This window comes from Rhinopithecus bieti, unplaced genomic scaffold (assembly GCF_001698545.2).
Source record: "Rhinopithecus bieti isolate Rb0 unplaced genomic scaffold, ASM169854v2 scaffold_495, whole genome shotgun sequence".
Classification (NCBI taxonomy): domain Eukaryota; kingdom Metazoa; phylum Chordata; class Mammalia; order Primates; family Cercopithecidae; genus Rhinopithecus; species Rhinopithecus bieti.
In genome coordinates, this window is record NW_016803120.1 from 169736 (window position 1) to 185976 (window position 16241).

The 16241-nt window shown below is 41.0% G+C and overlaps 1 protein-coding gene across 10 annotated transcripts in view; it reads right to left on the minus strand.

Moving 5' to 3' along the window:
- The window catches only part of TUBGCP4 (tubulin gamma complex component 4), a 39365-nt gene that overhangs the window by 22492 nt on the left and 632 nt on the right, over positions 1–16241 (minus strand). For 5 of the 10 annotated variants that reach the window (XM_017856930.1, XM_017857458.1, XM_017856858.1 and 2 more), the window contains exons 2-10: positions 16081–16113; positions 12001–12129; positions 11635–11757; positions 11195–11248; positions 10082–10138; positions 8136–8215; positions 4771–4972; positions 2318–2483; positions 1943–2067 (exon numbers count right to left, since the gene is read on the minus strand). In XM_017856930.1, coding sequence (XP_017712419.1) covers positions 1943–2067; positions 2318–2483; positions 4771–4972; positions 8136–8215; positions 10082–10138; positions 11195–11248; positions 11635–11757; positions 12001–12129; positions 16081–16113 — 969 coding nt within the window. The remainder of the gene's footprint in view (positions 1–1942; positions 2068–2317; positions 2484–4770; positions 4973–8135; positions 8216–10081; positions 10139–11194; positions 11249–11634; positions 11758–12000; positions 12130–16080; positions 16114–16241) is intronic. The other 5 variants (XM_017857230.1, XM_017857162.1, XM_017857540.1 and 2 more) reach the window with 1 other exon arrangement.

Genomic DNA, 16241 nt, shown 5'->3' on the forward strand with positions numbered 1-16241 from the left:
CCCGTCTCGGCCTCCCAAAGTGCTGGGATTACAGGCTTGAGCCACCGCGCCCGGCCAGTGCACTGCTTTTTAGCTCTATTTTCAGAATCCCCTGTAGAGGTTTGTCTTTGGTGGGTGGACTGGCTGCTTAAATAGAAGTACTTGCTGGGCGTGGTGGCTCACACCTGTAATCTCAGCACTTTAGGAGGCCAAAGCAGAAAGATCGCTTGAGCCCAAAAGTTCAAGACCAGCCTGGCCAACATGGCGAAACCCCCATCTCTATTAAAATACAAAAAAGTTTGCCAGGCATGCTGGTGCAGGCCTGCAGTCCCAGCTACTCAGGAGGCTGAGGCACATGAATTGCTTCAACCCGGGAGGCGGAGGTTGTAGTGAGCCATGATCACTCCACTGCACTCCAGCCTGGGCGACAAAGCAAGACCCTGTCTCGAAAATAAAACAAAATAAAATAAAATAAAAGTACCGACCCTCTACTGACCTACGAATCAGAAGGTCTGGAAGTAAGGGCTTGGTGCAAGTGCAGGTTTTAAAATTTCCTCATGTGGGCCGGGCGTGGTGGCTCACGCCTGTAATCCCAGAACTTTGGGAGGCTGAGGTGGGAGGATCACTTGAGCTCACGAGTTTCAGACCAGCATGGCCAACATGGTGAAACCCCATCTCTACTAAAAATACAAAAATTAGCAGGGCATGGTGATACGTGCCTGTAATCCCAGCTACTGGGGGGGCTGAGGCAGGAGAATTGCTTGAACTTGGGAGGCAGAGGTTGCAGTGAGCTGAGATCATGCCATTGCACTCCAGCCTGGGCAACAGAACAAGACTCCATAAAAAAAATAAAAACTAAAACTTTCTCATGCGATCCTATGCTTAGCCAATGTTGAAAGCCATGAATATAGTTAACAACGCAGTTGACTAAATGTCTCATTTCATGTTATCACACATCCATGAGACAAATGTTAATATAAGCCACAGAACATATATGCTCCTTTGAAAACTTACTGGTCACAATTTAAGTCGGTGGCAGCAGCACAATTCAAAATGAAGAAGACTGCGCTCCAGGAGTCGCAGGCCTGGCACTGACTTCACTATGGCAACTCACTGTGCCACACCAGACAAGCCAGACAAGGCAGCTTGCTGAGTGTTTGCTCCATTTATAAGAATGAGAAAATCATATTTGTTCTGCTTTCCTCATAAGACGATTGTGTATTTAAATGAAAGTACAAGTTATAAGCCATACTAAACTACAAGAAAGACACTAAATTTAGTCAGAATTAGTTGATTCCTAGGAGTTATTGCAAATGATAGAGACAGATCCAAAATGCTGATTTTCAAAATTTAAACCAAGACCTCCCCTTTATTCAACTAACTAACCAACTAAAAACCACCTGTCTTTTAGTTAGATAGGAAAATGGGAAGGCAGTTCTGCCTCTGTTAATGAAAACTGAGGCTTTTCTTTTTCTGCTTCCTGCCTTCAACTCTCTGCAACAGCTCTTTCCAAGCTCGGTTCTTACCACATCAAGAAAAATACAAAAGTCAAGTAACTCAATTTCTTTCTTTCTTTTTTCTTTTTTTTCTGAGACAGAGTCTTGCTCTGTCGCCCAGGCTGGAGTATAATGGCGTGATCTCAGCTGACAGCAACCTACACCTCCCAGGTTCAAGCGATTCTCCTGCCTCAGCCTCCTAAGTAGCTGGGATTACAGGCGCCCGCCACCACACCCGACTAATTTTTGTATTTTTAGTAGAGACGGGGTTTCACCGTGTTGGCCAGGCTGGTTTTGAACTCCTGACCTCAGGTGATCCATTTGCCTTGGCCTCCCACAGTGTTGAGACTACAGGCGTGAGCCACTGCACCTGACCAACTAACTCAATTTCTAGGGAACTAGTCTAAATTTTTCTAAAAAAAGAAAAACATATATATATATACACACATATATGATGAAACACAAACCTCAGCCACAGTGCTTCGAATGCGATCCACCACCTGTTCAAAGTCCACCAAGCTGAAGAGCGGCTGCTGCTTGAGACGGTGCAGCTCTGCAGCGAAAGTGTCTTCCTGGTTTTTCAAAATGGATCCTGCAAAATAGGAAGGCACCGTCAAAGGAGGACAGAGAATATCCAGGACAGTCAGGGTTTTCTGGGGAGGGCTAATCTCGGTGGGGCAGCAACTTCACCTGCTTCTCAGACAAATGTCATGATTCTGCTACAATCTCAGGATAAGAATATTATCGACCACTCGGTTCTGACCAGGCATGCTGGGGGGCCACACAGTGTTAAGGAAGAAGAGCGTTTGAGGGTGCGGTACATTGGACAAGGAGATTTCTACCTTTTCTAGTCAGGTTCACATTTTGATTCTCAAACATCTGGACAGATTCTCCAACAAATAGGATTTTTTCAGCAACCCTCACTGGAATGTAGGATGGCAAAATCTCCACTCGTAGGGAAAACTGCTTCAGAGATGGTGCCAGCATGTTCTCTTCCTCAATCAGGCGCTAGTCAAGGAGAGAGTACACATCAAGATGAAGTATGAAGCAAGAAAAGGAAAAAACGAAAATATCTAGTAACTCTCCCAACCCATGATTTAAAGTAAAGACGCAGGGACTTCAAATCTGGTGTTGCACAGTTCTCAAACCACCCGTTTTGGAGAGATGTATTTCATCTTCAGGCAGCAGAGTGGCATGGTGGAAATAAGAGTGGCTTTTTAAATACTGGGACTTGGGCCTTCACTCTGCCTTTACTACTGAGTAAAAACTTGCACAGTTGACCAGCTTCCTTACTTATACAATGAAAGAGGTGGTCTTTTTTGTTTTCCAGGCCTTCTCTCTCTGTCTGCTCTGCTGGTGCTCCTCAGGGCACTGTCCCAGACTGTCTTTTCCTCTCAGCCTACACTCCTTATACAATCACATCGTCTTCTGTGACTGATCAGTGGAACAGATAGTTTTAATTTTTAGGTCACAGACTTCTCTGCAATCATAAAAGCTATGGACCTTCCAGACAAATGTACAGAAATATCACATTTCATGAACCTTCTGAAGCCACCCAAGGGCCCCAGATTAAAAATCTCCAAGCTCCATGCTGATGATTCCATAGGTAGATTTAGAGCAAGCTGGAGTGCTCTCATGAGCCCCAGGTTCAGCCCACTGAACATTTCCTACAAGTTCCTCAAACTCAACATGCCCGCCATTAGACCCATCTTCTTCCCCGCATACCAGGTATACACCCCTATCATGACTACTTGCCCAGCTGCTGAAGGCAGAAACCTGGGTATCATCAATGATTCTTCCCTCTTGACTCATTTCCAAGCACTCACTAGGCCTATCGATTCCACCTTCTAAACATCTCTCACACCTCTTTACTCTTTTTTCATATTCAATGTTAGTATCTTTGGTTTAGGGGACTATTATTTTCACCTAAGTCTCCCCAACACTCTCTTAACTGGTTGACCTGCCTCTAATCTTGATTTTTAAAAAATGATTCCCCATACAGCATCCACAGTGATTTATCATGAAGCTTGACTGTGGTACCCACTTGCTTAAAATTCAATAGCCCCCAACTCTTTTCAGGTTCAAGTACAAATTCATTTCTACTGTTTACATGCACCTTTGTGATCTTGCCTCTGCTTAACTCAAGTTTCATCAAGTAACAACTTAAAAGTTTCAAGTACCACCTCTCCCTCACACCATCTCTTATAATATTTTACTTCAGGCTTTACTTGACCATTTCAATTGAATTACTATTGTTTCCCTAAATGAACCACGTCCTTAATGGCCCCTGTACCTTTACACAGATCATTCCTTCTGCCTGGATATCTCTTGATCACTCCTCCCAAACTCTTTGCAATTTAGACATACCTTCCACTGAGAAGCCTTCTCTAGTCACTCCAAGACCCTATCCCATGACCATGTTCCAAGAATACCCATATTTAGTCTTTTCAGAGCACTTAGTACACTGTAATGTAACTGTTTACTTTTCTACATATCTTCCCCTAAGCTATGAGCTCCTCAGGGACAGAGACTACTACTTTTTATTTGTATCACCTAGAACAATGCCTGGCACATAACAGGCATTCAATGAAATACTACCACAGGATAAATGAATGAATGGATGGATGGATGAATATGGACATTGTAGAACTTTGAGGAGTCTAATCAAAACACCAAATGGCCGTGTGCGGTGGCTCATGCCTGTAATCCCAGCACTTTGGGAATCTGAGGCGGGTGGATCACCTGAGGTCAGGCGTTCGAGACCAGCCTGGCCAACATGACAGAACTCCGTCTCTACTAAAATTCTGAAAATAAAAAACATGAAAATTAGCCAGGCGTGGTGGCACACGCCTGGTCCCAGGTACTTGGCAGGCTGAGGCAGGAGAACTGCTTGAACCTGGGAGGCAGCGGCCGCAGTGAGCCAAGATTGTGCCATTGCACACCAGCCTGGGCAACAGGTGAGAATCTGTCTCAAAAAAAAAAAAGAAAAAAACTCCAAACTGTATTTAAAATCTAAAACGTAGCTAGCTATTCCATTAGAGTAGCTATATCCATATAAGTAAGACTTATAATCTCTTAAATGCATATATTGGAAAAGGAGAAACAAAAAGAATCTCACAAACATATTTTCTATTTTATAGTCTCACACTAGTTAAGACAAAGCCAAATGTTTACATCCAAAGAATTGATGGAAGGTGCTCAGCTATGAGCTAAGAAGGGATCACCAGAAGATCATTTGGCTGCACGCTTTTCTGACTCCTGGCAGGAGGGTGCTGGCTGCTTTTTGGGCTCTCACCAAGTCCTGGAGTTCTCTCAGTTGTTTTCCTGTCAGTCCCCCAATGCCCAGATCCTCCTCGTCCTCTTCTGGCTGAGCACTGACATTACCAGAAGATGGACCCTGTTTGATAAAGAATTCTTCATGCTGGTCCAAGAGGAGTCCGTGGAGCATCCAGGCTGAGAGTTGTTTATACATGACCCCATGACAAATGGCCAGGATTCTGGGCAGAGCGGAAAGTAAGAGGCTTAGAAGTCATGCTTTCAACTGTTACAGGATAAACAGAGGTCTGAGAGTTTGATGAGTCATAAGGGAAATAACCAATTAAGTTAAAAATAATTGTGCTATTTTAATTTAAATGTGGGTGAACTAACTCACTGAATTTCCATATTTGCAGCCTACATAATGAAATTTAAAATGTTCAGTATATGTGCTGATATTATTTTAGGGAAGACATTTTCTTCCCTTCTTTTATGTAATTTTCAAAACTGATGGATACTAAATATGTACAACTGTTTGATAGCAATAAAAAATAAAAATAATAAAAAATTTTTAAAATGGACTTAATGGAGTCTCTTTTTGGCTACCACAGTATTAAATTTGTTTTATTTTTGTTGGAATCACATAGGGAGAGAGCATCAATGCGTGAGGGCCAGGTATACATGAAAAACTATTATCTAGCAAAATTCAGAAACTAAAACAAAATGCAGAATGGTTTTGGGGGAACAGGATATTCAGATGGTCTCGAAGGATCATCCACCAGAGAGTGTATTAATTAAAAGGGGAAAATGTACCTCTACAATGGAGCAGTGATGGGCAGGTGATGAAAACACCTAAGCCAAGCGATCCAACTGCACATCAGTCATGAGATAAACTTACTTTCTGTGCCTTCTAATATGATGTCATGGGAAATAATACCACCTACATAGTATTCTTGCCAAAAAAGTTTAATCCAGATCTAATCATAGGGAAACAACAAATCCAGATTGTGGAACATTATACAGGACAGCTGGTCAGGACTCTTAAAACATCGGCGTCATCCAAAACACCAAGAGCAACGAAAGGCAAGGGGGACGGTTCCAAATTAAAAGAGACTGAAAAGACATGAGAACAAAATGTAGTATGTGAACACTGATTGGATCCTGGACAGCAAAAAAAAAAAAAAAAAAGAAGAATAGCTATGAAGGAATTCTGGGGACAACTAGAAAATTTGGATATAATATTATTGAATTAATGTTAGCTTCTTGGGCATGACATGGAATTGACGTTCTGTAAGAAAATCCCTTTTATTTTCTTTCTTTTCTTTTTTTTTCTTCGAGACAGGGTGTCACTCTGTCGCCCAGGCTGGAGTGCAGTAGCACAATCATGGCTCACTGCAGTTTCGACCTCCTGAACTCAAGCCATCCTCCCACCTCAGCCTCCTAAGTAGCTGGGCCCACAGGGGCATGCACCATGCTTATTTTATTTTTGTATTTGTAGAGATGAAGTCTCACTATGTTGCCTGAGCTGGTCTCCTAGGCTCAAGCTATCCACCCAACTTGGCCTCTCAAAGTGCTAGGAACACAGGTGTGTGCCACCATGCCCAGCCAAGGATGCCTTTTTTCTAGAGTGATATAAGATGAAGTATTTAGGGGTTAAGTGTTGGGATATCTGTGACTACTTTCAAATGATTCTCCAAAAAAGTTTCTGTGTTTCACATATATGTATAGAAGGAGAAAAAGAGAATTCAAATGTGGGAAATGTTAACAAATGGTGAAACTGAAGGATATACTAGCGTTTGGTTGGGTTTTTTTGTTTTTTGTTTTGAGACAGGGTCTCGCTGTCATCCAGGCTGGATTACAGTGGCGAGATCTCAGCTCAACCTCCTGGGCTAAAGCAATCCTTCTGCCTCAGCTTCCCATAGCTGGGACTACGGGCAGGCACCACACCTGGCTAATTTTTTTATTTTTAGTACAGACAGGGTCTCGCTATGTTGCCCAGGCTGGTCTCGAACTCCTGGGCTCAAGTGATCCCTCTGCCTCAGCCTTGGGATTATAAGTGTGAGCCACCGAGCCCGGCCTACAAGTGTTTTGTTATACGTTTCTTTCAACTTTTTTGTAGGTTTAAAATTTTTCAAAATAAAAGGCTGGGAGAAAAAGAAATTATAAGAGCTTGAGCATGTTATTTGTAGTATGCTAACTGAATGGAATCTCTCTTTAAAAAGATCACACATGAAGCTATTTACATTTATGCATTTCTGAGTATGTGGTCTGTAAAGTTTGGTCCCTGCAAATACAGAACAAACATGTATATATAATATCATCTACGTAAGATTTTATATTCTATACACAAAAGTATAATAGAGAATAATTAAGTCCCTAAGGCATGTTGTGGAAAGTTTCCCGCTGTAATGAGAGTTTACTCATGCAGTGGTAAGAGTGGAGATTAACAGTTGTGAGTGGCCTGGCCGGGTGCGATGTCTCACACCTGTAATCCCAACACTTTGGGGAGCCAACATGGGAGGATCGGTTGAGCCCAGGAGTTCAAGACCAGCCTGGGCAACACAGCAAAACCTCATCTGTATAAAAAATTAAAACAAAGTAAGAAAAAAGGAAAAAACAAAGAGAGCTGTGAGTGGCCTCAGGGACCATCTATTATAATTTTTCAATGAATGTCACAATTTTTTTAAAATAAGGAAAATGGAGAAATGGAAAGATCAAACAGGTGGTCTTTGATCATACTCTACACATATTTTTATGCAGTTGCAATCACAAGATAAATACAATTTTGTATCATTTGTCAGTACATATTTATACAAAATATTTTGCACGTGATAGTACCTATATCTTTTGTGGCTTTATAGTCTATCAAGTGAACATATCATTATTTAAATTTTCTTCTACTGTAATTTTCTAATTTCCTGATATAGTACACAACATTGCAATGAACATGTTTGTGTATATAGTTATTTTCTTCTATTAAATAATTTTGTTAGGATAAAATTCCTAAGAGTGGCATCATGGGATTATAAAGCATAAACATTTTTAAGGACCTTCAATTTGAAAATACCAGCTACTCAAATACACATGTTTAGACATAGCAAGCAACATCTGGCACATGTAATGGAATTTCTGCAAGGATAACAAGATCTAAACATTTAAAAACACTGCCTCAAGGTCATCCAGGCAGCTAAATCCTGGTTTTGACACTCAGCACTCTATAGCCCTTTGCAATGCCTGAGCCATAATAAAGGCTACATGGGCTCTTCTGCTCATGGAACTTTTTCTATCCTGGTCATAACCTTCCCAAGAGGGAAACCTGAAATGACCTGAAAATAAAACATGTGAGAACTCAAATAATTTGACCGCCCACCTCCACCACCGATTCCCAGTTAAGCCATGACTTACTTTTCCAGTGCACTTCGAACAGGAGGCAACCCCCCACAGCTGTGTTTGTAGACTGTTTCCAGGATTTGACAACCATGAATCTGTGGAAAATACGGCCTTGTCAAACTGGATTCCATTCTAATAGTCCATGCAAGACAAATTCTTATTCCATATTCAACCAAGAGGGCACAATTTAGGAGAGACTGGGGTAAACTTTCTCCTAAGATTTACATATAGTGGTTCTCAAAGAGGGACCACCCCTCCATCAGCGGCATCACCTGGGGGCTCATTAGACACGCAAACTCTTGGTTAGAACCCAGCACTCAGTGGTTCCACAAGCCCTCCAGGTGATTCTAATGCACAGTAAAGTGTGAGAACCACTGCACTTAAAGCAACCAGAATCATTTAGAGTTGGAACACCAAAGCCAAGGAAAGCTCTTTATTTCGAGTTAAGGTCCAATTCAGTCTACTTCTAAGGTATATACTTTTTCAAAAATCCTCTGCCACTATGTTCTTCAGACTTTTAATTTTACCACTTTGAGGTATAATTTACCATGAAATTCACTCGTTTTAAGCATACTGATCAACAATTTTTAATAAATTTCAAACACTGGGCAACCATTACCACAATCCAGTTTATAACATTTCCATTGCTCCAAAAAGCCCCTTTGTGCCTGTTTGCAATCAATCTCCATTCTCGCCCCCAGCCTAGAATCTTGACCGCCTGATTTTTAAAAACTCTGAAGAGCCTTGGTACACTAGTTTCTCTACCACCATCCTGGCAGGAAGGAAGATTCACCCATCTGCAATCCCCCTCTTTTCCACTCTCCTTCCCATAGCCAGCAGAAGCTGAAGGCCAACCAAGACGTGCAGCTAGGGCTGGCTTCCTTATGCTGTCCTCTTTAGCTCTACTTGCCTAGAAGGTCCCCTTTTATTGTGGGAGATAGTTTAATCTAGTGGTTAAGAGCACACTCTTTGGAGCTAGACAGAGCTGGGATATAAACCCATTTACTACTATCTGTGTGACGCTGGGCACGTCCCTTAACCTACTTAGCCCTTTAGTGGATTGTGTGTGATAATGTATTTAAAGCACTTAGCACAGTGTCTAGTACACAACAAGTGACAGTAAAAGCTGGATGTTGTTATTTGATGAGGGCAATTAGCTTTGAAGGGCCAATGAGCACCCACTACTGGCTTTGCTGGCACAGCATGAATGTAGCAGAGCACTTGTTTCTACACTTACACAGTTAAAAATGATGCAGCAATGTGGCAGATTAACTGGTTTACTAGTTATATTAATGAAAATGAACACCCTAATAAGCTAAGGCACAAATAAAAATCTTAAAAAAATGAAGACTTGAACTAAAGATGTTTAATCCATTTGTCCACTTGGTCCAATTGTGGACCAATTCAATAGGACAGCAGATACTTCTAATATGAAATCTTAAAGCATTTATTCCTCAGAATTATTAACTCTGCCCAGAAAGACAGTCTCCTGACTTCTCAATATACCTGATAAAAACTTGTGATAAGAATAGGCTTATTTAATAAACATCTGGCTTTCACTTACTGATCTCAAAATTCTCAGAAAGCTGCCAGCACACTAACCATAAACCTATTACCTTCTTCCTAAGAATTAACTTTCTGCTTCACACCCAACAGTTCTAAACTCTTACTGCAGGTTCCTCTCACCTGCAAACATCCACGGCATTTTTTTTCTTACCCCAACAACATTCTTGGGCACATCTACTAACATTTCCTCTATCTTCTGGACCAGGAGGTGTTTAAAGACAGAGTCATATTTTTGCATTCCTGACACTTAACATGATAACCAGGCAGATATTGAATGGATGAATGAATAAATAAAACTACTAAAACTAGGGTCTTTGAAAAGAATGTACAGCAAGATTAATTAGTAGTATTTCCTCAGTGCTTAGCAAAGCAAAAGGAATAAGGAAAGTTCTCACCTTTTGACTTTTAATTTGTTCCACTACAACCATCACAGAGGGAAAAAGAAGCTGAAACTGCAAAGTAGAGAATAATTAGAAGGGTATGTAATCAAATGTAAGGGAAAAAAATCAACACAGGAAATGCTTGTTTCTAAAGAGTTCAACTTAAGATAAAATGGCAATACCAAAGAACAGTCAAGATCCAGTATCCTAAGGCAACTGGATGTGGAGGTTCACTGCAGATAGCAAGAGGACAGCAGAGAGAAGCAGTTTCTTTCTTTCTTTTCCTTCCTTCCTCCCCTCCCTCCCTCCCTCCCCTTCTTTCCTTTCTTCTTTCTCTCTTTCCTTCCTTCCTTCCTTTTTTCTTTCCTTCCCTCCCTCCCTCTCTCTCTCTCTCTCTCTCCTTCCTTCCTTCCTTCTTTCCTTCCTTCCTTCCTCCCTCCCTCCCTCCCCCCCTCTCCCTTCTTCTTTCTTTCTTTCCTTCCTTCCTTCTTTCTTTCCTTCCCTCCCTCCCTCCCTCCCTCTCCCTCTCTCTCTCTCTCTCTCTCTCTCTCTCTCTCTGTCTTTCTTTCTTTTTTGAGACAGGGTCTCACTCTGTCACCCAGACTGGAGTATAGTGGTGGGATCCCAGCTCACTGCAACCTCCGCCCCTGGATTCAGGAGATTCTCATGCGTCAGCCTCCCAGCTAGCTGGGACTACAGGTGCACACCACCACAACTGACTACTTTTTGTATGTTTAGTAGAGATGGGGTTTCACCATGTTGGCCAGGCTGGTCTCCAGCTCCTGACCTCAAGTGATCCAACCGCCTCGGCCTCCCAAAGTGCTGGGATTAGAGGCATGTATCACCATGCCCAGTAGGGAAGCAGTTTCTATTTCTGAGGCTGGCATACTTGTTAATACTGATGTCAATATAGAGCAGTAATATTAGCATTAATATCAGACATTAAGTTTTAACTATATTTGGAAATCTTTAAACAGTTTTGATCTAGTAAAGCATACAAAATGCACAAAATATAAAATGTTAGGCGCTGAATCCAGAAGAAAAAAGTTCTCAAAAATAGTATCATAAATTAGATTATTCTAACACTATCAACAGATTGCAAGGCATTTGGTTATTTGGCCAGCATACCTGGTCTAGGGAGTAGTTGACATGTGATATGGAGAGATGGGGATCACCCAGGAACTGTAATAAAACAAGCCGTGATTAGGGCTCCACACAAAATATCTCAAATCTATTTGATCTACAAAAATGAGAAGAGAATCTCATGATGGGTTTAGTGTTAATTTTAGGCTATTGAGAACTGATAATTTAATCAGGTTATTCATCCTGATTTTCAGGCCATAAAGAAACCAAGCCAGGGCTCTTATAACTCACTAAGGAGTCTTTGCCATGATCTGTAAGCCACTCTGATCACAGGTTGGGCAATCACTGAGAGAACACTGTCTCTTCCAGCCATATAGGAAATTGCTCACTCTTAACTACCTGACCTTACCAAAGGGCATTTCAGATTCAAGAACATGCCCTAATCTACTATCCCAGAGGTGTTTCCTATATCTCCTCCTTCTTACCTCTTGTTCCAAATCAAGCAATGCTTGGCGATAAGGCTGCAAAACAGAATCCAGCCCTGTGCAGAAGGCCCTCAGGTAGATTCCATGTAACCCACCTTGGCCCTGCTGAGATGGATGGTGATCCTGAAATCAAACAAACAGAAGCCAACTTCTCAGCTCAGGCCCTGAAACCTGAGAAAGACATCATCAGGCTTGTTTCTTTTCAGAGTTCTATAAACAAACCAATTAGAGGCCTTGCCTTCACTTGAATATTTCCAGTGATGAGAAATCCAATACTTATTTCACATGAATTACCAATAAATTCACTGAAAGCCTGACATAGCTCCTGCCCTCTAGAGGTGTGCACCCACCGAGCACAGGACCCACCTGTTGTTGCACATGGCCCGTGTACTGCTCAATGAACTCAGTGAAGCGAATATAGTCTGTGCCAAGCCGGCAGAGTCGATTCAGGACACTGGTCTCACTGGGGTGGAGGAAAGGGAAGTCCTGTGATACCTGTGGGAAGATGAACACTGCCGAAAACACTGCCAGTCACTGCCTCAACTTTCAGGCGCTTCAAATGCTTCATACTACACACTGACCATTTTCTTTCTCAAGATGTCCACTTAAAGGTGTTAAGTTCTGGATAACAATGTATTTCCAAACCACTTCAAAGGGGTTCCCTATCCCTGACCCAATTATTTGCTTCTTAAAATAGGTAACACACGCTAAATAATTTAAACAATACAAAATGGTGTACATTAAAAATAAGTCAACCACCCCAGAAGCAGCTGCTGTTACCTACTTCTTAAGCAATCTTCTAGGGATGGTCTATAAGGATATGGGGGTTTTGACCTGGTTGCCACTAAGTTTCTTTAGCAATATTGCTCAAATGGGGGTCTGCAGACTCTATGGGTTTCTCAGACATATTCTTAGGATTTACAAATTCTCTATAAAAGTTTTCATTCCAGTAAAAATCTGAAATTAAACATACTATTATCTGTACATGTACCTTATAACTGGCCATATACATTTAGTGTCCATATTTGCATTTGTATTTTTAATTTAAATGAAAGCCAAATGATAGCCTAATATGCTATATATAAAGGTTTCACAGCAGTTCAGGCAGAAAAAAGTAGTGGGAAAATATATTCCTTCAACCAACTTTTTAAAAACACTGTGGTAAAATACATATAACAAAATCTACCATTTTAGTTATTTTAAGTATATAGTTCAGTGGTATGAAGAACATTCACACTGTTGTACAACCATCAACACCATCCATCTCCAGAACTTTTCTGTTTGCCCCAAATGAAACTCCGTATCCAGCCCCTGCCAAACACCACTCTACTGCCTCTGACTTTGACTACTCTAGTTACCTCATACAAGTGGAATCATTCAGGCCGGGAGTAGTCGCTCACGCCTGTAATCCCAGCATTTTGGGAGGCCGAGGCGGGTGGATCACCTGAGGTCAGGAGTTCAAGACCAGCCTGGTCAACATGATGAAACCCCACCTCTACTAAAAATATGAAAATTAGCCAGGCATAGTGGTGGGCACCTGTAATGCCAGCTACTTGGGAGGCTGAGGCACGAGAATTGCTTAAACCCAGGAGGCAGAGATTGCAGTGAGCCGAGATTGCACCACTGCACTCTAGCCTGGGCAACAGAGCAAGACTGTCTCAAAAAAAGTGGAATCATTATTTGTCCTTTTGAGACTGGCTTATTTCAGTTCATCCATGTTGTAGCATGTGCCAGAATTTCCTTCCTTTTTAAGGCTGAACAATATTCCCTTGTATGTATATACCGCATCTCAATTACCTATTCACCCCTGCACTGACACTTGCTTCCACCTTTCAGCTATTGTGAATAATGCTCGGTGAACATGGGTGTACAAATACCTGTTGGGTCCCTGCTTTTACTTGTTTTGGGATATACCCTGAAGTGGAACTGCTAGATTATATGGGAATTTTATATTTAATTTTTTTTTTTTTTTTTTTTAGAGACAAAGTTTCACTCTGTCACCCAGACTGGAATACAGTGGTGGGTTCATAGTTCACTGTAACCTCAAACCCCTAGGTTCAACCAATTCTCCCACCTCAGCCTCCAGAATAGCTAGGACTACAGGCATGTGTCACCATGCCCGGCTAATTAAAAAAATTTTTTTTGTGGAGAGGGAGTCTTGCTCTGCTGCGCAGGCTAGCCTCAAACTCCTGGCATTCACTGATCCTCTAGCCTCACCCTCCCAAAGTGCTCAGATCACAAGTGTGAGCCACTGTGCCTGGCCTTTATTCAATTTTTTGAAGAACTGCCATACCATGTTCCATAATGGCTGTAACATTTTACATTTCCATTACTATATCCCAGGTACTATGCTAATACTTTCAGACAAAAGAGTGAACAGAATCAGATGCAATTACTACTCCAAAGGAACTCAGCATATTATAAATGGATGGATATATAATATGGATTATATGTGGATGCCATCTTTACATGACAGTAAATGTGGTAACAAATAGGCAAAGAAAAATTTTTCTATTATCGAGTCCATAGAAAATTGATTAGGAATCCAATTAATGTAGATTTTAATGACACACTGCTAATCACTTCTTCAAGTTAGTAACTTAAGAGGTTACACAACATGGTGCTTAAGAACCTGGTCTCTGGAGCCTGACTGCCTGGGTTTGAATCCCTGAGTTGCCTTTACTTGCTTGAAAGCTTAGGCAAGTTACTATACCTGTCGGTGCCTCAGTTTTCATACCTATAAACTGAAGAAAATAACTGTGAGGATTAAATAAGTTAATACATGTGTAAAGCACATGTCCCAAGCACACAGCCAGTGCTCAACACACATAAGCAATTTTATATTATTAACAAGACAGCTCTACCAGTTATCAAGTGATACTACTATTAAAATTGGCATTTGAGTGTTTCTTGTTGGCAGAGTTTTTGAAAAGTTCAATATCTAATTACTCTGAAACAGCACACAATATCTTGAAGTTACTGATACCATTCTATATAACATAGTTATATGAACAGGCTGAGAAATCCTGCATTAAAATAATGGTCATTTGAATTTATTGATTTGGTTGTTTACTTTTAATTTATAAAAATATTTGATTTTATAGTTGTCTAAGAGCATTATGCTTGAGTTTATAACTAGCTTATGTATATACATATTCAATATAATAAAATAATTTTCCTCAACACTTGGCACTCATGACAACTTTTCCCTTTATTCAAGTGTAAAAGACACTGCTCTGCAGAAAGTATGTAATACTTGCTGTCTTTGTCTTCTTTCCTTCCATCAATACCTAAACACCTGCTATGTGGCAGTAACTGTGCTAGGTGCTCCAGGTAGACGAATGAAGAAGACCACTGTGGTCTTTGCTCCCAGGGGCAATCTATGTGGGAGAAAGGTTAAAAACAGGTAACAACGATACATTATGAACTGTGACAAATCCTATTAGGGAAATAAACAAGTTGATGGAGAATAATGGCATCAGGGGAGGATGCTTAATTTAAAGATGTGCCTCAGAGAAAGTTTTTCTGACAAAGTGACTTTAAAGCTGAGACCTTAAGGATGAAAAGGTAGACAATACCTGATTGAGAATTTTTCATAAGAAACAAAGGAAGGGAAAAGATGAATTACTTGTTGCTGTCTCCCCACCCCTCCCTAGCTATCTTTCCTGTACTGTGTTATCTCTTTTTATTTTGGACCATCAGGCACCCACATACTTCCTGAATACTGTCCTCCTATATGCCTGACATTGTACTAAGCTCTATGGAGAAAAGTGAAATATTGAATTAGTCTTCAAAGACCTACAGGTGAAAGATAATTCAAACTCCACCACACAAATCTTCACCTATTTTTTTCAAAAATTCACCTAAACTCTCAAACTCCAAATACACATTCATAAATAATAACGAAACGAATCTGTTTGATTGATAGGTTTTATAGACTAAGAATGTACCTTTTCTGCTCTTCCACAGTCTATTTGCCAATTCTTCTAAGAATAGGCGTGTCTTGGTGATCACTACCAGGACTGGCGAGCATAAAGTTCTCTGAGCTTCAGTTTGCTCATTTGGTAACTAGTAGAAACAATACCTAAATGACTAAATTATTGAGAGCATTAGATAACATTACTGGAAGCAGAAGCAGGTAAGAGTACTTCAAATACTGAAGCCAGACAGACCTGGGTTCAAAACTAAGCTCTGTTAATTACTAGCTATGTGACCCCGATAGTTATTTAACATTCTAAACCTAGGTTAACCTGTAAAATGGATATACATGGTTGTGAGGATTAAATAAGATAATGCATACGGAACATCATACATTCCTGGTTACACAAAGGCCCCCTACTAAGTGCTTTACCTAGTGCAGACATTTCCTGGTAAAGGAGTAATGAGGGAAACACCGCAGGCTCTCGATTTCATTTTTTCATTCAACAAACTTTACTGAGCGCTTACCAAGTGTTTGGGAGCTGTGTATTTGGCCCAGTCCTTGAAAATTCAAACAATGCACGTGTGAAAATAAATAGGAGAAAGTACCTCCCACACTTCTAAATCATTCCCCAGCAACTGTCACTCAGACACCTGGACCTCTGGCCCTTTCCTCGCCCCGCCACAGG